Genomic DNA, 24,292 nt, shown 5'->3' on the forward strand with positions numbered 1-24,292 from the left:
GCAATTCTGTACTGCAGTCCACATAGTAATACTTCTCAGACTGTCTGCAACAACATTCCTTGTACATGGACTACGTTGACAGGGGCACCACCTCACTGATATATTTCTCTTTTTCTCTTCACTCTAAAACCCTCACTCAGATTTTCCCCTAGGCTGGTTGCCGTGAACAGTTTCCGAATGCAAAACACAAAAACCTTTGCCGCTTTATAGTGTAATTTAAAAGTGCACAGAATGAATAAAAGAAGAAAAAAAAGGGGAGTCAATATAAAGGATTTTTTACAGTTAGTGGGGAGTGTGAGGTATACAGCATCTTCAACAGGAAACCAGCAGCAGTGCATGATGTTTGCTGGTTTCCTGTCAATGCAGTCACTTAGATCAGCAGCTCTCCAGATCTCTACCATACTTGGTCACATTTCCTCCACACTGAATGGTAACTATTGACTCTCTTTACTAATGCATAACGGGTAGTAATGCAGTGTTTCTAAAACATCCAGCTGCACCTAGAATGTTCAGACGCTCGTGTGCATTTTTCTTTCAGATTTCAAAATTTGAAGTTTCCTCGGCAGCTAATCTTAAAACTATTTTAAAGTAATATTCATCGGTTGAGTCGCCAAAGATCATAGGTAAGTTACCAAGTCGTTCATCCTTAACTTATGGAAAACTTTCAAATTGCATTGTAATTTAATAAATATAAATGTTGTTCGTATGACTTCACAAGTTGATGCGTGTATTATAAAAAATATGACATACAAATCCTTCTTCAAATATATTCCACATGTGACATAACTTGTAAATAGTGCTGCCTAATTGAATTGTAATCTCATTGATTAATTACTCATCTTTTAAGTGTCACAATTTTCAGACTAAAATGATCTCTGTTAGGAAATAACAATATTTTGTTGATTGGATATATATGTGTGATTATCAGTGATGGATGGATGCATGCTTATATAAATGATCTACCTGCTCCTAGTCATGGATTGATGGAGCTTTATGAGGCACTGTCATATTATTAAGAGCTAGGTGGCGCTCTCCGTTTCAAGAGAACAGCTGTTCAAAGCAACAGATTATAGAGCAGAGTGTGTAAAACAAGAACACTGTTACAAACCTGTGTTTATTTGCATTGCTCTGATTCTGCAATATTTTTCCAGCTTTCTTCAAACATGGGTGAACTGAAGATTACTAAACACACGTCCACTCCAACCGTGCTGATCCTGTTTTTTTTTCTAATGGCCTTAATCGGGTTGCTCATCTTCCTCTACAAGCGCTTGAACAGAGAGACCGACAATCAATATTCCATCCATCGACTTGTGTACCAGCCAGGAGGCCTCAGGGATCGTGTGAGACCTGTTGCCTTACAATTGGAGCGCCACCTCGGAGTTCGACTGTGGCCTCGCACGGATTCCGATGGAGAGGGAGAGGAGATGCAGGAGATCCGGTGTGAGGAGGGCCAGGGGGCGGAGGTCAGCAGCCTCACGGGTGAAGGGGATGAGAAGGAGGCCGATGAGTCGGCCTGCATGCAAGGTGAATCCATGTCGGATAAGGGAAGTTCCGACGGCTCAGACATGAGGAGAGATGTACAGGAGAAGCAGGAGGAAGACCAGGATTCAGACCAGGATTCAGACCAGGATTCAGACGTGATCAGTCTTGTAGGTCAGGAAAGCGGAGGAGCTGGAATTGTGATCAATCTCAACCAGTTCTCTGGAAACGCCACCTGGTCCGACGAGCAAGACAGTGACGGCAATGTGACCGCACTGTGAAGGACTAACAAATGGATGACATTTTGAAATGTTTAATATTGTGGTTTTCGTCTGAACAAGAGTTCTGTTAATTCAACCATGTAAACACGTGTCAGACCTCAGAATTCGAGCTTGAGTGACTCACATTTTAACTTCCTGTTTCACCATCATATGACTAGAATTACACTGACATGAAGATGATGCAATTTTGCTTTTGAAATTGATGTTTTTTTTTAAGTTGTGCTCTCGGATATTATGTTCATGTTGGTTTTTGTTTGTATTACCTGAACTGAACTGTTTTGCAGCTATACATATACAAATACAAATAAAGTGTATTGGCCAACTTGTTTTGAAAACTTTTGCATTATATAACTATTCAATGATATAAAGTATGTCATTATGTAGCTTGGCACAATATGTAATATTTGCATGAAAATTAAATTATCATTGTCACAAAGTCAGAGAGGAGTGCATCATAAGTATTATTTACTATACATAAGTGCAAAAACACCAGCAACTAGTCGACAGAGGGAGGGGTTGTAGTTCCACTCTTTAAATACAGTTTGTTGGTCACAAAATCCAACTAAAAGACTCACACAGGAAACATAAAAGAAACGTTGTTGCTGTGCTGCATACCTCTGGTGAAATGCTGGGGGGGTGAGGGAAGCCGCCCGACACACAACAAAGTGCAACTCAGGAAAAGGGAACCACCAGGACCAACACCTTGACCCTCAGCAACTACAAACAAGGTTATTGAAATACCGACACACACACCTATACAAACAAAGCACAGAAGTGAGTTCAGCATTTTAACAAAGCACACAGGGAACCAGAAAAATAAACAAACAGAATGTACCAAGATAAGACAAAGTCCAGGAGGCAACAAACTTATAAAATATAAGAACACAGACAGACAAGCACTAAATAATACAATTTGAAAAAACTCTATTCAAAGAACCTTTTATTATCTGTGACTTAGTCTAATTAAAAACTTGATTAAAACTATTACATCGTGCTACTTAGCTTTTTCATGGTACACTGTTCTTATGACGTGTCTGATGCCATGAAAGTCCTAAACTCCGGTTTAGTCCAGTGCAAAGGAAAGTAGATGCAAAACAGAGATCACAGCCATTATGTTATCCCAGTCAACAGGAGGGCCCATGTCAGGCTACCAGTATATTTTCACAGCTTTTTCCTTGTTTTAGCCACTGAAAAACAGACAACAAAGTGGTTGTGTTGGGGGATCTGAGTCAATATTTGGTTGCCGTTTTTAATTGACTCAATCCACAGCATTTGCATTAAAAAAAGTTCAATATTTGTGTTTGTATGTTGTTGTTGTTTTATTGGAATTCCCCTCAATGAAACACAGCTTTACTTTTATTCAACACAACCACATGTAAGTAACATGTACTTTTCTAGGTGAACAACATAGTCATAAGGTCATGATGCCTATGTAATGACAAATGGTGCTTTATTTCTTAAGGTACCAGTGTTGCCTAGATTATAGTTTATTTGGGAATTCATTGGCACATCAGAGAGAGAGAGAAAATGACAATCAACAACAGGAAACGCCCAAAACCCAGCAGACATACTTGTGGGCAACTGTGTAAACCTGGTTTGCAAGGCAGCTGTAGAGACTCTTCATGTTACAAACATTAAAGTCACAGTTCTCCCAACATTTAGACTTCACTCATTTTCTACTCACCCTCATGTTGGCTAAGGGTTGGGATCTCGACAAGAAAAAATAAGTCTATATTTGAAGTTTGTTTGTTGATGATTTGCTTGAAATCTTTCCTCTTTCAAACACATTGCATTGCAAGGTTAACTCTGCTGGCCTAGCAGCTCCTGCTACAAACAAACCTGAAATATATACAGATGTAGTGAAATGAGTGAAGTTTGAATTTTGGGTGAACTATTACTTCAGGATTAAATTCAATTGTAAAAAAAACAACACATTCAGCTGTTGGTGCGAATGGGTTTAGAAAAAGCAACCACGAAGTAGGTGGACGACACCAAACAGCAGAGGCCGTCAGAACTGAAACAATTCCCTCTGTAACAAGTGGAAGAAGGTCATAAATAAAGAACTATCTACGTATAGAACGTTCACGTTGCAGATGTCTATGATATAAAAAGTAAATTGTTCGCCTAAGGGCGAGCATCGGGGATGTAGCTCAGTGGTAGAGCGCCTGCTTCGCATGCAGGAGGCCCCGGGTTCAATCCCCGGCATCTCCACTCCTTTTGGTACATAATAACACCTCTAACATACACAATAATGGTATATATAATAGTGTGTTTTCGAACAGGTTTAATAACCCATTGAACTCTAATCTTTTAACGTCTCATCTAAAATAATGTTAAAATATATTTTTATTTCTATGCATGAGTGAGTCGATAGAATTCCACGTGACGACACAGAAAAATAACACGGGTTTTTTAATGCAATATTTATTTTGAGTCCACTGGTTCCCCCCCCCCCCCTGAACTGGACCAGTCGCCCTCTCATCCTAACTTGATGGCGGAGCGAGGGGTCCTGAGGAGACACGTCACTCATCTGCATAGGGAGTCAAAAATGCGAGTCTGCAGCCCGAGCCGCCGCCGTGTGTTGTCATCGCTGCGCGGACGAGCGAGCCAAACCACCGCCGCCATGGAAGGTACATACGCCCCCTCACAAACACGTACACTCGGAGGTGAGCGACACACATCTGGGGGGTTGATAAGTGGTCCAAGATGGATGCGGCGCAGCGGCGGCTGCAGCGGGGGCTCCGGGTGTTCAGCAGCAGCAGCATCTTCGCCGACGCCTCGCGTCTGTTCCCGGGCGTCACCTGCGTGTGTTCCTCTCCGCAGGGGTAGGATGTTACTAGCGTCTGCCGTGGTGGTCTGGGAATGGCTGAACGAGCGCGGACGCTGGCGGCCCTACAGCCCGGTCGTCTGTCATCACATCGAGGCGGTCATCCGGAGCGACCCGCGCTGTGGTAGCCTCGTCCTCGGCCAGGTGGACCCGCGCCTCTCGCCCTACATCATCGATCTGCACTCCATGCACCAGTTCAGGCAGGACACAGGTGAGCAGAGGATGGTTGTTGTTGTTGTTGAGGAGACATGGGAGTGAGTCTGAGCCCGGGCCTTGTTTGGCAGAGGGCCCCCCCTTTTTTTTTTTAAAACCTTAAATGTATATTTAATCATTTTATCATTGACATATAAAAGTTACTTATGTGGTGTGTGACCGGTTTTAACAATAACCCATAATCTGCTTCTAATGTTGTCTCCCGTGTACATTCACCAATTCAATAATAATATGAGTTTATTTTGACCTCACCTAAAAAGGGTCCCCGTACATTTATTATACTCTTTTATAGTCCCAAACTACCTCCTTAAACTTGCTATTAAAACATAATAATTAAAGATGTAAACTGACTGATGTAAATAATGACATTTTAACATGCTATCAGAATCAGATATGGTATATACATTGAACAGACAAGAAAGGTTTAATCCAGTTCCCTTCTATTACAATAATATTGTAACCTACAATGTTAAATTGTTCAAGCTTTGTCTTTCATAAGCTAGAACATGTCCTTAATGTCTATAATGTACCTGGAAAAAACTTGTACTCTTTTATAGTCCCAAACTACCTCCTTAAACTTGCGATTAAAACATAATAATTAAAGATGTAAACTGACTCATTCTGATGTAAATAATGACATTTTAACATGCGATCAGAATCAGATATGGTATATACATTGAACAGACAGGTAAGGTTTTTATTTGTTGTGTTCTCAGATTTATCTTGACCTTTAATGTATATACTTTATTGCGTATGGTTTTGATTGTTTAAGCGCTTTGTGACCCTGGTCTGGAAATGCGCTATATAAATAATAATTACTTACTTACTTACTTACTTAATCCAGATCCGTTCTAATACAATAATATTGTAACCTACAATGTTAAATTGTTCAAGCTTTGTCTTTCATAAGCTAGAAAATGTCCTTAATGTCTATAATTCACCTGGAAAAAACTTGTACTCTTTTATAGTCCCAAACTACCTCCTTAAACTTGCTATTAAAACATATTAATTGAAAGATGTAAACTGACTCATTCTGATGTAAATAATGACATTTTAACATGACGCTCAGAATCAGATATGGTATATACATTGAACAGACAGGTAAGGTTTAATCCAGATCCCTTCTAATACAATAATATTGTATCCTACAATGTTAAATTGTCAAGCTTTGTCTTTCATAAGCTAGAAAATGTCCTTAATGTCTATAATTCACCTGGAAAAAACTTGAAATCGATGCGAATGGAAGGGAATGTAATCACATATTGGAAAGCAGGTGCGCTTTGACAGGGAAAGCTTTAAAGTTATAAGGTGTAGTTGGTGTTGAAGGAGGAGAATTCATGTATTGTGACATAAACCACTGCTATATCCTATATATATAGCACATGCGGCCCTTTGACTGTATTTATGTGGCCCTCGTAATGTCAAAGTATGATCAATGTACTAATACATTGAAAAGTGTATTTTGTATTAATTATTCATTTACATTTTCAACACTTTTTTCCCTCCTTTTTGTGTGTAATTTTTTGAGTATATATTAATCCCTCAAAACATTTTTTTAAAGTTAGTTGAAGAAATGTTTTGAAAAAAACCCTCATATACAGTATACAAGAATAAAATTGCAGCTTATTTAGCTTCATAAATGTCACGGCCATATGACGAATGTCCTTTTCTTTAGGGATTTTCTCGTCTTTCTTTTTGCTCTACGGCCCCTAACAACATTCACGGAATTTAATGTGGCCCTTGAAGAATTTTAATTGCCCACCCATGTCCTATATGCTAAAATTAGCATTTAGGAATGCACATGTAAATTGATATCTCATTCTGTAGTCTGTTGAATAAACAGAACATAATGTTATAAAATACATTATGGTGTGAATGAACCATATTTTCACGTTTTGTCTTCCATGTGAGCATGTGTATCATGTTATGTGAAACTCACTTCCCACATTCCATGGCAAAGACACAAACCTCCCCTTTAAATAGTGAACCAGCTCCTCATTTGCTGTGAGGTGCAAATTTAAGACCTGGTTGTGGCCACAGACAACTGTTGTACAACGCTAGAGAATAAACAGAGTTTTACCATCTGTTTACACGAAGATTATTTTTTAAGCTAAAATATTTCTGTCTTTAAGGAACCATTCGACAAGTACGACGTAGCTTCTACGATCCCACCTCAGCACCAGGCCAGGGCTGGTTGTGGGAGTGGCAGAACGACGCTGACAGTTGGACGGCCTACGACACAGAGGTGGGCATCGCCATCCAGGCAGCTTGCGACCGTCAGCAACCCTGGCTGGACCTCACGCCGCTGGGTTTTTGCTACCTCATTGACTTCGAAAGCATGACCCAAATAAATGGGCAGACGCAGCGCTGTAGACGTATCCAGCGTCGGTGTGACCTTGCATACCCATTAGTGTCTGGACCACTTTCCAAATCTCACCATGCTTGGGGACCCACGCCGATGCCAAGTTCTGGAGGGTTGCTGGGGGTGGATTTGTCAGGAGTGGGCACGGGCATCAGAATGGGCGTCAGTGGAGCTAGAAATGGTAGCGCATACCCAAGTGGAGCGCTTCCTGCATCAGCCATCACTTCTCTCGGACAGCCTTGTGCTTGCCATCAGTGCATGCTGTTACTGAGCGTCAAAGCAGGGGCCATGTCCACCGCACAGACACTGGGCCGGAGACCCCCAATGACCAAGCACCCTAGTCCTAAAATAAACAGTCACCTCATCCAAGGAGGATCCTACTCACTGACTCTCCCACGGCCACCTCCACGGACCCTCTCCCCTCACAGGACGTCTTTATTTGGAGGGACTGGCGGCGGATGTGTGGTCGGTGGTATGGGAAATGTAGGTGGCGTTGGTTTTATTGGCGGCGGCAGTGGCGTCAGCAATGCAGGTTTTACCTTAGGCGGAGGCTACAACCAATCCCTGTCCTTCCTTGGTTCAGCCACTGCTGCCCTCTCCCTTACATCCACAAGACCCCCTCCTCCGCCCTTACCACCTCTGCCACCACCACCTCCACCCCCATCCTCCACTTTCCTATCTGTGGCCCCGTCCGCCTCCCACTCAGCCATGTCGCCCTCGATGTCTCCTGCCTGCATCACCACAGCAGCGGTGTCCACTCCTAGCCCACCACTCATCTCTACAGTTGCCTCCACCTGCACGCCGTCGCCTTCAGCAAGAGTCTTGGGCCCGGTATCTACATCAAGTTCTGCCGCCTGTGCCGCCCCCCTACCACCTCGCTCCAGCCTTGTCGGTCTGAGCCGACCTGCACTTCAGCGCATCGCCATGGCTCAGTCACGTGCCCTTATAGCATCTGGGTGAGTAGACGGTGCAAGTCAATTCATAACGTTGGTTTCAAGAGTGTAATCGCCGAGCTCCATTTTTATTGTTGATCTTTTTACCTTTATCTGTTTACATTGTTGAAGGATACAGACGTCTAGCTGCTGATGGCTAGATTCAGTCTAAGTGAAGGATTTATTGAATGTTAGAGGTTTTCCAATAACTAAAACTAAATTTGTGCCTTGAAATTTTTATTTTTTTTAAAAATTTAGGTCGTTCTTAGGTATGTGTCAGACCAAAACTATATCATTATTTAAAGCAGCTCTATGCGATTTGAAGTCGAGCGACGCCAGTGGACTAAAGTGGTAGTGTTTAGCCCGACGAAAGTCCATTGCTGTGTCTCAAATCGCATACTACTCTTAGTATACTAGAAGTTAGTATGCATCAGTTTAGTGTACGTACTAACTAGTACGCAAATTCTCCACAGATAGTATGTCTCAAAACACTGCTGCTACACACTAACCGGAAATCACATGACAGCTTCTTCTTCTACTTCTATTTAACGATGGTTGCAACTAGCTGTTTGAATGCTATCGCTGACACCTGCTGGCAGCACGTTTTGCAACTTTGGAAAAAGAAATAAAGAAAAAATATGAGAATCTAAATATTCGCGAGTTTTTGCATACTTGAGACGCACTAACGCACTAAAAATACTAACTTTGAGTACGCTAGTATGCGATTTGAGACACAGCACATATTTTCCATAATCTAGAGTTTCAGTGTCCTGGTTTGTAGCAGTTGGACGAATTTTCTGTTTCCAGACTTCCATTGACTGAATGAAAGATAGATACCAATGAAGTAATGAATCAGATTGTGGATATTGAACTATGATAAATGTTATGATGGCTTCATTAATAACATAACTTTAACTTTGTTTGTGTACCGTAATCCCCTCCACCACCACAACCAGCGCGATACGTAGCATGTTCACACCATCCCCTAGAACTTTTACAGTGTAACAAATCAAGTCACCTTATACGAGTCATTCAACTAGTTTTAAGTTGATGTGTCATCACAAATATTTTAGTACAAAAATATGAAGGTACCCAAAACTACCCAGTGCTGCTTTAAATCCCATTTGTATAAACACATTTGTAAAGTTTTAGAGATTATTTATTTGTACTTAATAATGACATTTGCAAATAAATATTTATTGAATAAGCAATATAGAACAAAGTGAAGCTTTTTAGTCTCCTTAATGCAAACCCACTGAGTACTACTACACCTTTGATCATACACTGCAAAGATAAAAAACGACTCGTCGGGGCACTGTTGAGCACGGTTTTCAACGCTCACCATCGTGACGACAGCAGAGCCAGCAGGTCGAGGCTCAGTAGGTGACACTGTTAGAGTAATACCTTCATTTCACGTGAGCGTGAGTGGTGGGCCAACTCACCAGGTGAGAGTGGGTTTAGGTACAGCAGATTGTTGCAGCAGCTGCTCGGGTAAATCCAACATCACTGTGCCAAATGTGCTCGCTGGTGTCGTCATTCATAGGTTCTCTCCCCACAGCGGGGCTATCTTCTTATAGAGCTCCTGTTGTGATCAGAAGAACTCAAGATGGGCTTTGATACACTGCTTATTATTGGCAACTGATGACTAGTACCTGTCATAACTCCGTATGTTTATTATTATTTGGCATCAAGTGTTTGATTTGTATAATAGTTCTGTTTGGATGTTGATACCACCTGTTCTTCTTTTATTTAAGTATTTGAAAAATTCCCATCAGGTTCTCTTGGTGTGAAGATTTCACCATATGTGTTTAACATATTGTTTCCGGCAGGCAGCATCCCAGATGGACGCTGATCTAAAGCTGACGGATTAGCCGTGAGCAGGGAAACGTGACAGGCCTCCGCATGTTTTCCTCCGACTTGTTATCACCTTGTGGCTTTTGACCTTTTAAACGGTTGCTGCTCATGTGACACCAATGAAAGCTCCCTTACCATATACAGAAAAAAGACCGGAAACATCATTTAATTTTGCTTTCATCTCGTTACTCTTAACTTCTTATAATTTAAAGTTGATTTTGTTTGAACCTGAGTGGTGCTGGGTTTTGTTTTAGATAAATTAAATGATCAAGTTAAAAAAAAAACGTGTTAAAGTTCACTAGGGATGTCTCATAAATCTTTTTATTGAAGGGCAACTAATGTGTTAATTTAAGTGTGTCTCAAATATATCTTGGACTCTATTGTATCATCAGTATGTGTTTGTTTGTACAAAACTATTTTCATTGAAATATTTACATAAAATATAAATAATTATTAAAATTATTATTTGTAGTTTTTTTTTTTTATTATGTAATAATACTAATATCTTATTATTATTTCAGTCAAGTTAACCAAAAATTGTGTTTTCTTTTTTCATTGTTCACAATACAACCATATCATATAAAACTGTGGATCAAGCTGCAGAAAACTAGAAGATGTTAACATAATATGTAATGTACACAACAAGTGAGTTTGGAACATACAAGTTAAAGTGGGCATTGGTCCAGAGAGTGTGTCTTTTTCATTCAAGGCTATGTCATGATGCACAACTGACCCTCTAATCCCTTTACAGAGATTTGGAGCAGGTGTAGGTGGTAAGAAGTGAATGAAAGGTGGTGTGTAAGGCTAAGGTAATAGTCTTGAAACATCCAGATCATTTGGTAGATGCAGTTGAGGTGAGCCAGGTCATGTGATGAAGGGAGGTTTGACATCATCATAGCTATGATTATATGCAGCGTAACATCTTCTTAAACTCTGTGAGGCCAGGCATATTGAAATAAAAGAGGACCTAATACTTAACCATTAGGCACACCACAGCTTGACTTTGTTGTCTCAAAAAATATTGAAGATTTCGAACCATTTACAGGATTTACTGCGACACCTGTCAGGTGTATCTCAGTATAAGCTAGTAGCTTTTCAGTCAGAATGACTTAGGATGGTTTTCTTTTTAAAGTCATTTCAATCTAATCTCATCACCTGACATTAGTTTCCACATCAGCCTTTCAAATGCCAGAGACAAGCTGACCATGTTAAGCAGATCATGGGAGAAGTCTTGAATAAAACCAGCGATTGTGTTTGGCTAATGGGTAATTGAATTCATCCACCTTTTCTCTGCTGTCATGGATTTATTCTAGCTGGTCGGTGTTCCGTCGGTATGGCAGGTAAATCCCCCCCGTGATGCTTCACTGGCTTACGTTCAGCGTGTTAAGTCAACAGATGGAAACAGGTGGATTAGTTCTATAAAAGCGGGAGGAGACGCCGCGCAGGACTCACATTTACTGAATGATCAAGACGAGCGTGAAGAATAGTTGGATAAGAACGTCTTCCATAGACATTCGACCTTTTACAATCGGTGGCCATGACTGTGATTAAAACGGGAAGACCGTAAGTACAGACTTCTGACAGACACTCGTCGTGCCGTTGCTGTTATTATGAAAGAATGAATATAGAACTGATTGATTGAAGTTCAAGTGTATATTTGAATAACTGGTATTTAGGTACTAAATAGCTGTTTATTCTTTTTTGTGCAAAGTAGGAAGGTAAACATGTAAGCTCCCTATGGCACAATAATAGTGTGTTATTGAATATATTATTGAAATTGTGTCTGGTGTAATGAATATGAGAGGTGATGTGTTCCTGTCTGAACAAATTTGTGGCTTTCTAAATCCATTTAACTTTAAAAAATATATATTTTTTCATTATTAAACATATAACACTGTGTTGTTGTTTGAAGAGAAATTGCCTCACTAATTAAATATATAAGACATTTGCCTTTCTACTATTTTCTAATTTATTTCTACTATTATATCATATACGTTTGTAAATGATCGTTTATTATTTGGTGGATTTTGGAGAATTGATTTTTTAAATGGTTTGTTTTTGCTCTTAATGTCAGATCAAATTGAATTTGGTTTTGAAATGAAAAGGGTAATTCTTAAATTGTGTGTTGTCGTCTGAGGAGGAAATAAAGAATGTTGAAGAATGAAAGAAATAAACAGCAGCTAATAAAAAGTTCACACCTTAATCTCTTCTTGTGGCACGGAAAGATATCCGGACCTTGTGGGCCAGTGTTTCACGTCAACAGTGTGACTCAGCTCAGATAATCTCACACCTGCTCGTTGAGTGAGAGACATATGGCTGCCCCAAGACCTGTTGACCGTTTATCCAATTATAAAGTTGACTAATTGTCGGACATCTGTTTGACTGACGTGTTTGGTGTTGTGTTCCAGGGTGCCGACCGTCCCGGTGAAGAACCTGAACGGGTCGAGTCCTGTTCACCCAGCACTGGCAGGTGAATATACAGATCTGTAAACAGGTTATAAGGAGTTACAAGCATATGAGTGTCATTCCACGTTATGAGTTTAACTTACTTTAACATAAAACATTTTTTTTTATTCAATTCAATTCAATGCATGTCAGCTGTAATAATTAAACATATTGAATTGATTATGTCTTCAACCCTTCGATTATCTCAGGGTCAAGGTGACCCGAAGGCCCAGATCCAACACTTTGGGTCATTTCGACCCTGGAGATAACACACAAGGGTTAATACATGTGATACGCATTGTTTACAATTCCCAAACTACCCTGTCTGTCCCTAATACTGAGAAAGAAAAAGATAATAAAATACAGTATTATACTTTCATTATAACTTAATGTCTTCCAAATTGTTTTTGTTGGCTGTTATCTACGGTAATATTTGTATACTCTTGTTAAAATTATTTGATCTTATTTTTATGATTCTAGCTTATTATTATTTTTATTTTATTTCTTTCTTTCATTACAAATTATTCAACCATAATCTATTTTAACAGGTATAACCGGCATCCTGATGAGTGCGGCAGGACTACCCGTCTGTCTCACCCGCCCCCCCAAACTGGTGCTTCACCCTCCACCTGTCAGCAAGAGTGAGATAAAGCCTGTACCTGGACTCGGCCACTGTTGCCGCAAGACCACCAAGAAGCAGGCACGCAAAGGTGTGTGTGGAAGGAAATGTTTTTCATCCTTAATATGTTCCATCAGATGGTTAAACGTTGTTTGTTCGCCATAGGTAAGACCCCCGAAGACGTCGTGAAGAGGTACCTGCAGAAAGTCCGCAATCCTCCAGACGAGGTGAGATTTAAATGATGAAGTAAAAAAAATATGAATTAATACAGAATAATAAATCATATTTTATGTGGGCTATATTGCATTAGAAAGTAAAACTGGTCGTTTTGAAATAGTTTAAGAGCCTAACTATACAGAAAAACACTTTTAGTAAATGTTCTGGAACTGACTTAAAGACTATAATATATCTGAATAACTGTCACCATTATGTGTAATAAATATATATAAGGTTAAAACCTTGATGATTAAAAACAGGTGATATATTTTTATGTGTAAAAAAAGACCAAATCCAAAATCTTAAGGATGAATTTTTTCCAAATGGCAGGACTGCACTATTTGCATGGAGGTTCTGTCTGGACCATCGGGATACAAAGGCCCCGGGATAGGAGGAATCTCTAGAGCTGAGTCCGTGGGCCGCCTGGCTCAGTGTGGCCATCAGTACCACCTCCAGTGCCTGGTCGCCATGTACAACAACGGCAACAAAGACGGCAGCTTGCAGTGTCCAACCTGCAAGACCATCTACGGGGTCAAGACCGGGAACCAGCCGCCTGGCAAAATGGAGTACCATGTCATCCCACACTCTCTGCCCGGACACCCGGACTGCAAAACCATCCGGATTATTTACAACATCCCTCCTGGCATCCAGGTGTGCTCTCTTTCTCTTGAGTTTTTGTACTGTAAGGCTTCAACTGGAACGTGGTTTCACGTTGTTGTATTTGTCTCTCAGGGACCAGAACATCCAAACCCGGGCAAACCCTTCACCGCTCGAGGATTTCCCAGACACTGCTACCTGCCCGACAGTGAGAGAGGCAGAAAGGTAAAAAGAAATATGCAAACCCATGTGATAGGTGTTTTTTAAACTGATATCCCTTGAAATTTGAATCCATGAATGCGCCTGTTTCAATGGATAAATACAGCGGATACATTTAGAAAGTCAGCAAAACCTTAAGGTAAAAAGGCTTATGAGTGAATTCCATTTGTCCTTGGTTGTCGGACCTCTGGGGACTAGTACCGGTTCATGAGGCATTTGTTACTGGGCCACGCAGAGAGATCCAATAAAAATAAAGCCAGGATTTTCTCCAAAGTTTACACAACAAAAGATTTTTTCCTCAAAACAATAGGTAATGACATGAAAATGAGTGCAACACAAACTCCATATCCTCCAAATCCTGTTGTGGAGAAACCAGCTAATTGGGCGATATTTAGGGTGGCATTCTAATACACTCAACAGTTGCACTTTATGCAATTTTATATTGTATTATTTTATCTGAAGGTAAGGTCTTGGACAATAATCCCAACATTAAACCGGTCCGCGGTGCAGAAAACGATGGCTCTGAAGTATATTTTTCTTAGCTTTTATCTCATTGGGTTCCTCCATTAATTATATTCAAGCTACATTTTGCAATCAAAGATGTAGTAAATGCCACAAAAGAGAACAATATCCGCTTCTTGTGTCTCTTGTAGATGAGGAAAGGATGCGTCAAGAGGCTAATAAATCTCTTCTTTGGCACTCTAGGTCCTGAAGCTTCTACTGGTGGCGTGGGACCGACGGCTCATCTTCTCTGTGGGGACGTCCAGCACCACTGGGGAGTCCGACACCGTCATCTGGAACGAGGTGCACCACAAGACTGAGTTCGGCTCCAACCTGACAGGTCACGGTTATCCAGACCAGGGCCACTTGGACAATGTTCTGGAGGAACTCAAAGCCCAGGGGATCACCGAGGAGGAGTGCTTACCCAGAGACTGAACACACACACACACACACAAGGATGGCGCTTAAACGAATGTGACATTGATACAAAAATATGAGACAAGAAAGCCAAACTGCATGAGTTTGTGGGAAAGGTGCAGGTGCAGTTGTCAACAAACTGGATTATCTGGACATTTGATAGCACTGAGCACACACACACACACACACACATACGTCAGTGTTTGGAGAAGCTTTTGTTTATACTGTGAGACCTCTGCTCAAGAATGTAACTAGTAAGATGTGTACATTGCTGCTGCTGAAACGACTGATGTAGACGGTTTATATATCTGTTCAAGTGTTTAGAGATTCTCCTGAATGAACAATCGAGGATTCATTGAAGTCATAGCTGGATGTCTGAGCATGGATATCTGCCGACATCTAGTGGTGATACTGCAGAACTACATTCCTTTAAAAGCTTGAGTTCAAAAATGTATATTATAAAAATGAACATTGTTTAGATTCTCTCATGTTTTATACCATTGTTTTTGCATTACTTTTTCTATGTTTTTGGTGTGGCATGACAGATTTTGCCTAATGCTGGTTTAAATGCCACGTTGGTTATAGTGACATATGGTTTATAGACATACATTCCCGATGTAATAATCTGTAGTCCATCCCAAAAAAACAAGCTCAGGCTGGAAGGCTCACTTTAGCGCGGATTTGCACAGAATTATATGACGCAGAATGAATCAGAACGTTATTAAAGTCGGGGAATACACCAGCCACAGAATTGTTACTCATATTTTTATTTATTTAAATGTATCGTTGCCAGGACGTTTTCTGAAACATGTCACATTTTTTGGATCTCTAAGTCTGTTTGGGGTCCAACGCTGATTGGTTTATATGCTTATTTAGGCCAACATGAAAGCATTTATACTTTATGATACATGATGTATGCAGTGTACTGTAAATCTGTGTTTATGTGCACACGTTTGCATTAAATGTTTTTTTTATACTACCTCTGACTTTTCACGGATCCTTATTTATTTTATTATTTCCTTCTTAATCGCAAGTAGTTAACGCTCACATATAATTATTTCCAGGTGATGAATTACTTTCTTATATAAAAGTTAAGAAAACGCCAAATATTAAAGGTTATTCTTGACTTCTTTGTCGTCATTTGTATACTTCAAATCGGTAGCTGTTAGATTAGATCCTAGATGAAAAGGAACCAGCGAATGGCATCCAATGTTGGTCACTATTGAGATTTCACTGTCTATTTTATTTTTAACAATATATCAGAAAACAAATGATAAATATTCTAATTATTTTTTAATAATGCTTTATGCTATATCCATCTATCCATCTATCTATCTATCTATCTATCTATCTATCTATCTATCTATCTATCTATCTATCTATCTATCTATCTATCTATCTATCTATCTATCTATCTATCTATCTATCTATCTATCTATCTATCTATCTATCTATCTATCTATCTATCTATCTATCTATCTATCTATCTATCTATCTATCTATCTATCTATCCATCTATCCATCTATCCATCTATCTATCTACAGTATCTACAGTATCTATCTATCTATCTATCTATCTATCTATCTATCTATCTATCTATCTATCTATCTATCTATCTATCTATCTATCTATCTATCTATCTATCTATCTATCTATCTATCTATCTATCTATCTATCTATCTATCTATCTATCTATCCATCTATCCATCTATCTATCTACAGTATCTACAGTATCTATCTGTCTATCTATCTATCTATCTATCTATCTATCTATCTATCTATCTATCTATCTATCTATCTATCTATCTATCTATCCATCTATCCATCTATCCATCTATCTATCTACAGTATCTACAGTATCTATCTATCTATCTATCTATCTATCTATCTATCTATCTATCTATCTATCTATCTATCTATCTATCTATCTATCTATCTATCTATCTATCTATCTATCTATCTATAGTTTAACAAACCAAATGTTACCGATATTCTTGTCAATATCAAAGTAAAGATGTTAAATAAAACCGGACATCACTTAACTGAATATGATACATTTTAAAGTATTTTTAAACATTTAAACATTTAAAGAATATACAAAAGCCTTTAATTGTGAGGGATGTTTCTGGTCAGTAGTGTGATCACTAATATGGACTCTCAAAGAAATGAGCAGCACCTGACCAGTTTATCTGGTGATTAGTCTGTCTCCTGGATTAGTAGTCTGGTCGTCCACTTTAATGATGAAACATATACACGGATAATTCTTCTAATTGCCTGCATTCAGGGGAACATGCTGTTCTGCATCATAATGGGCTATTGTTTCTAAACGTTTAAGATATTTATATATCTATATATATATATATCTTTAATCAAATTAAAAATATACTGACCTTTTTTCTGTGTTTTTAAAAGCTTGATTTATAATTCATAAAATAAAGAATATATCTATTCTCTTTACACTTACTCAACTTGTGATTTGTGGATGCAAAAGGATATAATGGATTTTTTGAAGGAGGATTTAGAAGGATAATAGTTTATTTTATTTGAAAAAGTGATAGCATGAGAAGTTATGTCTGATTTACCGACTTTTATTTAAACACAAAATTATTGGCATTCATGGGTTTAATCATTTTTGATGATGTAAAGTTCTCAACATAAACTACTTTTTTTTTTATTTCCAAGTTGACCTTCAAAATTAAATCAACAATCATGCTGTGCCTGACTTTGAATGCCTGAATAGCTCGTGTTTTAATTCTTTGTGGGGAAAAAAGAGCTGAGCCAAAAGAAGAAGCTCTTGATTTACCGCTCAACAGGGTGTCTAAACATTAGATGTAGAAGCTCAGTGATTCGGGAGGGACTGAAAGTAAATGATTGCTCCTCCACCTCGAGAGAAGACCAGTTGAGGTGACTTGGTCAAGGATGCCTACCTACCTGTGACGTGTGGTGAGGTTCATGGTTGGTGAGGCACTGACTCCTTTAGTGTCAGTTTTACGTTACAGTTTTAAGTATACAAACCCAAAAGGGTAATTTATTCAATTTGGTACTGGTTATTTCATATCTCAACAGCATTCTTCATACACACATGCACACACATGGTCTTTGGTGATTTTTGTAAAATACTTTTGAATGATTTTATTAGACGATTTGATGTCTTCCCCTCATTGCCAGTTATAGCATACATCTGTCATCTTTGACAAACTCATATGAAGATGGTTTAAAATAAATATGATTTAGCTAATCATTTCTCAGAAAGTGTTGATATTAGTCTACAGCCTCCAGATCTTTGGCAGTATTAGATTGTGGATAAATATTGATTTATAGCTTCATAAACCTGTCATCTTTGACATTGACATAAGAGTCATAGCTAAAATATTCTGTTTTAATTATCAATTTATTTTAAATTATATATTCAAACTCTACATTTAAATCTGATTTAAACTTAAATCTAAATTTGTTTAGTAGATGTAGAAGAAATGAAATAGCTGATAAATAATAAAAAAGGACTAGCAAACATGGATTCAAAACAGCGTACAGTATGACCGTCATAATAAAGGATTACAAGGAAGATGCAGCTGATTAAATGCTCTTAATTTGCTTCAAATTTGGCCCAAGAAGGAAGAATCCCGTGCCATAGTTAGCTTGACAGCATTATGATGTCAGCTCTGTATTTATATTAAAATGTTAAGTTACGATGACATGACACGTTGTTGTCAGTGTTAGACTATTAATGAAAGATAGACCCACCTTATCTTGCTTCTGATTGGTTAATATTGTGTGGTGCCTTCTGTGCTTGGCTAGATTTACGCATAAGGACCAAAGTTTATTATCATGAAAAGCTAAATATTGAGTATTAAATGGGTCCATCTAATAATATAAGTTTGATAATATTTTCTTTAAGGCCAAAATTTCGTTTTTAAATATTCTATTCTATTTTCTTAGTCATATATCTTTTTTATACGGTTTAGATTAAAACCATTTCTGGTCTTAATTTTATCTGTAAGTAAAGCCTTTCCTTCGCCACACAAACCTCCGTTACTTTGTTGTAAAAGTCCTTACTTAAATACCTTATTTCCAAAAGTTTTCTCCGCCTCAATAGCAATTTGACGTAGTTTAATGAGGGTTAATTAGTTTGTGCCTCAAACTTTGCCTTTTCACTGCGGTTGTATTTCTGATCAGCGAAACTAAATAAGACACTTAAAAACATTAAACTTTAATGGTTGAAGACATCAGCCAGACTGTGAAAAACCAAGGCAAATAAAAGCATCTGTGAGCATTATATTTGCGACATTCAGAGATACGGCAACCGGTACGCCTCAATTGCATGTATTAACGCAGTCTGTGATGGATTGTGCATTAAGCGGTGAGGCACTGCCTCACCTGCCTCCCCTCACCGCACGTCCCTGATATGTAAAAATGGAAAGAAACCAGGAATAGCTCGAAAGACTGGGTTTGTGTGCTGCTTGGCCTTGAAAAGCAACAGTTCTTCCAAAAGACCCCGGATAGGTTTCTGGCGCGAGAAATGTCTGGGCCTCTTTGCTCCGGCTGCTACCCCCGCGACCTGACTGGACAAGATGACGAATAGATGGAAACATTTAAAAGAAAGTGATGGAATAATCATCAGCCCATCAATCAATTTCAAACAATAACTGTCAAATTATAATGCATGTAGTTCGGCTTTTATGTCATTTGGCTTTTGGAGCCGTTGTCATGCACCAATGTTAAAAGAGGCAAGTGCAGGAGAGAGGAAAGGAGAGTGAGCAGCAGCAAAAAGAGCTTGTATTATGGTGGATTAGGGAGCAGATAGAGAAACGCCCCTCACTGAAATGGGTTTGGGGGGGGGGGCAGAGAATCCCTCCTGCAGGGGTCTGTCCATTGTCTTCCAGTTACACTGCCAAATGGAAAGCTGATCACTGAATGTTTCATTTGCTTACAGGGATGCAAAAGCTAACGACTGCATGCCGTCGTCCGGCCCCCTCCCTCGGTTTTTGGTGCAAAACCTTTCAGATGCAAACCACATGCTGCAAAAACAGTCTCGCTGCAACGAACGACACAAACACACACCCTCTCTCCTCGTGGATTGCGTGTCTATTATTAAAAGCTTTTAAAATCCACGGCGCCTGGGCTGAGAATGGAACCCAGCGCCTTGTTGCCAAGGGAACAGAAGCTCATAGTCTCTGCTCTAAGTTCCCCCCCTCCCCAGAGTCTCATATTTCAAACTGTCAGCAATCCTGTGGCTCACACTGCTGCCTTTCAGCTAAAAGCTTTTTATGCATCTGTTGGGCCATAGAGAGGGGAGTGTTCAGAGCAGGGGGAGGGAGGAAGAAGGCCCTCCCCTCTTGTTGCCAGGGAAACCTGATGTCACTGTGACATCACACGGCACTAAAAGCTTTTAACCGGATTCCTCTCCTGCCCTAGGCCCCATTTTGAGTCCTCTTTCAGCGAGGCGAGGGGAAAGGGCACAGGGAGAGAGTCGTGTGTGAGCTTCCACATGTCACACTCTCCCTTCTTACAGCACCCAGTGCGGTAAAAGGCTTTCAAATTCGGCCCATAACAAGCCTGCTGCTGCAAAGACAAAGATAGCACAGGCCCACAGACAACCATCCTAAAATGGCTTCAGAAGATGGTTTCAGCTACCTGCTGCCGGTCCAAACCGAGAAGCACCGGCGAGCCCCAAACTGGACCGACGGGGAAATGAAAGCGCTTCTATACGTGTGGGAGGAATACCACAACGAGCTGAAGACCAGCAAGAGGAACGCAAAGGTTTACGAGAAGATGTCCCAGCGCTTCTTCCAGCTGACTGGAGAGCAGCGTTTCAAAGAGGAGATCAAGATGAAAATCACTAACATGTCTTTCCAATTTAGGGGAGTCCACTTAGCAAGAGTTAGGACCTAAAATCCATCTGATGCATGAATGTTGACATCTTTTTTTTGTGCTTTTTCAGGCGCCTAAAAGCCACGGCAGGGGAGTGCGGCGAGGTTTCTGACTGGCCTTATTTCAAACCCATCGAGAAGATCCTCTCAAGGCCTCTGGAGAACGGACGCGTCGCTTCCGTGGACTTCCAGACCTCCATTCCTGGCCCTTCTTCTGACAACATGGCGGGGTCGAAATCCGACGAGGGAATGGTGGGCTTCATGCCCGAGTACACCGGTTCTTCGGATGAGCTCGAGATAAAGCAAGAGCTGGACTCTTTGACTTCTGACTCCGAGTTCTCCAGGTAATGAAAGGACCAAATGGCTCTGACGATGCAATTTAAGTAATTATTGTTATTTACTTTTCAAAAACATGTTTAGATGAGTATTTCTTTTTAAACTTTTAAAAATACTTAAAAGTTCCTAGTCACACCTGAAGTATCTCTCCTGTTGCTGCATTGCTCTAGAAGCTAATGAAACTCATCATGTATTTTCTAAGCTCCTCGTCACGTGTACTATAACAACAAGACGGAACTTGTTCTTCATGCTGCAAACTCCAGCCTACATTAGCAAATATTTGATTGATTTCATTCCATTATGTCACTTAGTTCATACATCAGTATTTGAGGTATTTAATTAAGCTGTTCCCTCTACATCCCGCAGCTCACGCCCTGTGTCAGCAAAGAAAAGACCTGGCAACAAACACCTCGTGATGAAGAAGAAGAAGCTGCAGATGATGCAGGCCATGCTGGTACAGCAGAAGCGATCCAGCAGAGCCATAGAGGAAACGTGTCGGGAGGTCCGTCGAGCCCTGCACCAGCAGAACCTACTTCAGATCCAGTGTCTGCAGCTGCAGGAACGTATGATGAATCTGCTGGAGAAGATGGTTCTGCCTTCCCCGGCCGGACCTATGCATATGGTCCAAAGTGGAATTAAGAACAAAAAACCCCCTGAAGGATTATAGATGTTTGCAAGAAAACAAACACCTGTTTAATATGGATACCGCTGTGGATACATTGATGGACCAATGGAAGAGAACGTAGATCTTAGAGACCTCACGCTTCATCAACAGCCATCTATTTGTCACCGCTAGTTACAAGTTGTGTCACAGGGGCAAGAGGACTAAGCAAAAAGACTTAAACTCTTCCTCGACACCTCCTAGGAAACACATTCTCCGGACGTCCAGCAGACATTCGACCGGAGTAAAGTCGCTTTTCACGATACTGAGGAGCTTGCCCAGGTCCTCAGCCATCCTCAACCAGCTCCGAGGGTGAAATAAAAAGAAAATGCACCCTTCGTTTACACCAGAGTGCATGTGTAGTGGTCTTTTTCATTTAATCTGAAGCTTCATGTCATGTAGCTGTAGTGACAGACAGTGGAGAAGACTTCCCGTCTCTGTGTTTTAGAGCTGACTTACTCATCACATACTGTACAACTAAGGTGATGGGGCAGAGAAGAACGCAAACATTTCGCCGAGCATAATATGCTAAAAGAGCAATAACCACTGAATGCTTGTATGCTTAATGTATCCCGTTGATAGTGTTAAGCTAACCTTGGTTTAAAATCATGGAATATTAACTAAGCACAGACTGTAGAAGGTTTCTGCTCTTCAATAACAAACACTCGTGAATCTGAGTCGTTGTTCTTTCCTGAAATACATTGTGGTGTTTGACTTGAAGAAGCACACAAATCCATGTAAAAGATGATAAGTTACTTTCTGTTAAACTTAAGCTGAAATAAACAGATTTTAACATATTTTCCTTGTGTCTTAGTGCAAGATTGGCAAGTGCTCTGTGTTCGACTTATCCCTAGTGGAGGTGTAATGATCTGAAGAAAAATGCTCTGCTTTAAACATTGTATACCGTCTTATCTCCTCAAATCCAGAGAGACGCAGACTTGTTTGTCCGGTTTAAGTGGAGCATTGCATTATACTGCTGCTTTCAAGATAAAGACATTTGTAGTACCATGTTTCCTGATGGGTTTAATCATTATTGGACACACTGATAACAGCAGAACTCAGGGACTGAAACTTGAAAACAAGGCACCTGAGACGCACAAGTCAGTTGACAAATTAAAAGAAGGTCTTAGGTGTCCAAAAACTACCGTCCATTTGAGATAGATCGCAGATATTAAAAAAAATGTATATTTGTGTTAATCGAGTATTATTTATTTATTTAATTTTTTATTGAGCATGACCTTTCTCCTTTACCCGTTTTACACTCTGATGTGGCACTTTGAGGTCATGTATGACGAAAAGTAAAATACAATTAAAATGTATTACTTTTATTATGATTATTATTATATTTTCCTCACATATGTGTAACTGCTATTCAACTACAAAGACTGAAAGTATTTCAAATGGTTAATTTTTAAATGCATTTATAGCAGGATATATTATGTTTCATAACACAAACCGTATAAGAACTGCCTTTTTTGTAACCCATTTTAGGTGTTTTTGTGCACCGTCTAGTTCAGACACCAAAGGAGTAGCCCATGGGCCTGTTAAAAAAACTTTAATAAAACAATAACCATCTTATTCTGTTCGATTTTGTGTTTCCTTTCTTGTTGCCCTATTGGTAATTATTGAACAATAAATAATATATTATTAAGTTACTTCAGAAGTGCGCACTAAACTGATGGTAGTCACAAAGTGCACTTGAACTTCAAGTTCACTTAGTGACTACCAGATCGCAGGTCCAAACAAGTTGTTGACCCCTGGTCTAGACGCTCATAGATAAGGTCAGGTTAGGGATTTTTTTTTAAAAGAGTCATGTGATCAAAAGAAACGTTGAAGGCCTTTGTCCACATGGGTGTGTTTATAGATGAATAGAGAACAAGTGCTTCACTTGCACTGAAGACACAGACCACAGACTTGACTGTAACATTACACTGGTAAGACCTTTGCCTTGCACTTCACTGTATTGTGTTTAAACGTGTTTCGCCACGTGGCCGTTTGACTCAAAGTATTTTAAAAAGCCCGTTCAACAAACACAATTTAATTACCTTTTTTTTAACCTGTTAAAATGTATTTTTAAAAATCCTTGCTTTAAACATTTTAGCCAAAGGTCTCGCCGGTGAAAGCCAATAGAAACGCTCCCGTCGTTTGAATCTGCAGCGTCGCTCGCCCAGGTGATTGGTCAGTGGGCGGGTCACGTGACACAAATACGTTACGCTGTCATGGTTACGATGAAAGACGCTTTGTGAAAGCAGGGAGGAGGCGCCATATGCTCCGGCAAATCTCGGAGAAAGAGTTGATCGGCTCTGAAAAATGTAAGCTTTTGTTTTAAAATGTAAAAGAAAAACGGTCCAGCGCAAACGGTGGACGGTTTTCTATGAAGGCGTGCGAGTCAAACAGGTATTTGTTACCTTTTTTAAAAAATCCTTTTAAACTTTTCCTCTTTACTTTTGAAACGTATCACT

The 24,292-nt window shown here is 39.8% G+C and overlaps 4 protein-coding genes and 1 non-coding gene across 6 annotated transcripts in view; all 5 read left to right on the forward strand.

The window, feature by feature from the left end:
• Positions 1-320: 320 nt before the first annotated feature.
• Positions 321-2,082, forward strand: LOC148082332 (uncharacterized). Its single transcript, XM_087788164.1, has 3 exons — positions 321-430; positions 539-623; positions 1,152-2,082. The coding sequence occupies exon 3, from the start codon at positions 1,164-1,166 to the stop codon at positions 1,758-1,760; it is 597 nt and encodes a 198-aa protein (XP_087644290.1). The 5' UTR covers positions 321-430; positions 539-623; positions 1,152-1,163; the 3' UTR covers positions 1,761-2,082.
• Positions 2,083-3,899: 1,817 nt separating this feature from the next.
• On the forward strand, positions 3,900-3,971 carry trnaa-cgc (transfer RNA alanine (anticodon CGC)). Its single transcript has one exon. It is a non-coding gene; the product is annotated as a tRNA-Ala (tRNA).
• A 320-nt stretch (positions 3,972-4,291) lies between these two features.
• Positions 4,292-15,937, forward strand: dtx4a (deltex 4, E3 ubiquitin ligase a). Of its 2 annotated transcripts, none has more exons than XM_087789494.1 (9): positions 4,292-4,390; positions 4,584-4,798; positions 6,933-8,118; positions 12,357-12,418; positions 12,942-13,103; positions 13,178-13,239; positions 13,559-13,879; positions 13,961-14,050; positions 14,750-15,937. In XM_087789494.1, exons 2-9 carry the CDS (start codon positions 4,591-4,593, stop codon positions 14,978-14,980), a joined length of 2,322 nt encoding a protein of 773 aa, XP_087645620.1. In that variant the 5' UTR covers positions 4,292-4,390; positions 4,584-4,590; the 3' UTR covers positions 14,981-15,937. The 2 variants fall into 2 exon arrangements, with proteins under 2 accessions (XP_087645620.1, XP_087645621.1); XM_087789495.1 differs by having other exon boundaries at positions 4,318-4,426.
• A 4,254-nt stretch (positions 15,938-20,191) lies between these two features.
• Positions 20,192-22,573, forward strand: msantd1 (Myb/SANT-like DNA-binding domain containing 1). The gene is made up of 3 exons (XM_087789497.1): positions 20,192-20,819; positions 20,900-21,177; positions 21,536-22,573. Exons 1-3 carry the CDS (start codon positions 20,571-20,573, stop codon positions 21,834-21,836), a joined length of 828 nt encoding a protein of 275 aa, XP_087645623.1. The 5' UTR covers positions 20,192-20,570; the 3' UTR covers positions 21,837-22,573.
• A 1,536-nt stretch (positions 22,574-24,109) lies between these two features.
• rgs12a (regulator of G protein signaling 12a) overlaps positions 24,110-24,292 on the forward strand; it is a 34,627-nt gene continuing 34,444 nt past the window's right edge. Inside the window, exon 1 of the mRNA XM_087789498.1 lies at positions 24,110-24,227. The gene's annotated coding sequence lies outside the window, so the exon portion shown is untranslated. The remainder of the gene's footprint in view (positions 24,228-24,292) is intronic.

This window comes from Callionymus lyra, chromosome 4 (genome assembly GCF_982586985.1).
Source record: "Callionymus lyra chromosome 4, fCalLyr1.hap1.1, whole genome shotgun sequence".
Lineage (NCBI taxonomy): Eukaryota > Metazoa > Chordata > Actinopteri > Syngnathiformes > Callionymidae > Callionymus > Callionymus lyra.

What these genes read in the sequence shown, in the direction of transcription:
- dtx4a (XM_087789494.1), top strand. Translation starts at nt 4,591, where the DNA reads ATGTTACTAGCGTCTGCCGTGGTGGTCTGGGAATGGCTGAACGAGCGC. An exon ending in CGTGCCCTTATAGCATCTGG is followed by an intron (nt 8,119 to 12,356) that starts GTGAGTAGACGG and finishes GTTGTGTTCCAG; the next exon opens with GGTGCCGACCGTCCCGGTGA. An exon ending in ACATCCCTCCTGGCATCCAG is followed by an intron (nt 13,880 to 13,960) that starts GTGTGCTCTCTT and finishes TTTGTCTCTCAG; the next exon opens with GGACCAGAACATCCAAACCC.
- LOC148082332 (XM_087788164.1), top strand. Translation starts at nt 1,164, where the DNA reads ATGGGTGAACTGAAGATTACTAAACACACGTCCACTCCAACCGTGCTG.
- msantd1 (XM_087789497.1), top strand. Translation starts at nt 20,571, where the DNA reads ATGGCTTCAGAAGATGGTTTCAGCTACCTGCTGCCGGTCCAAACCGAG. An exon ending in TCACTAACATGTCTTTCCAA is followed by an intron (nt 20,820 to 20,899) that starts TTTAGGGGAGTC and finishes TTTTTGTGCTTT; the next exon opens with TTCAGGCGCCTAAAAGCCAC. An exon ending in TCTGACTCCGAGTTCTCCAG is followed by an intron (nt 21,178 to 21,535) that starts GTAATGAAAGGA and finishes TACATCCCGCAG; the next exon opens with CTCACGCCCTGTGTCAGCAA.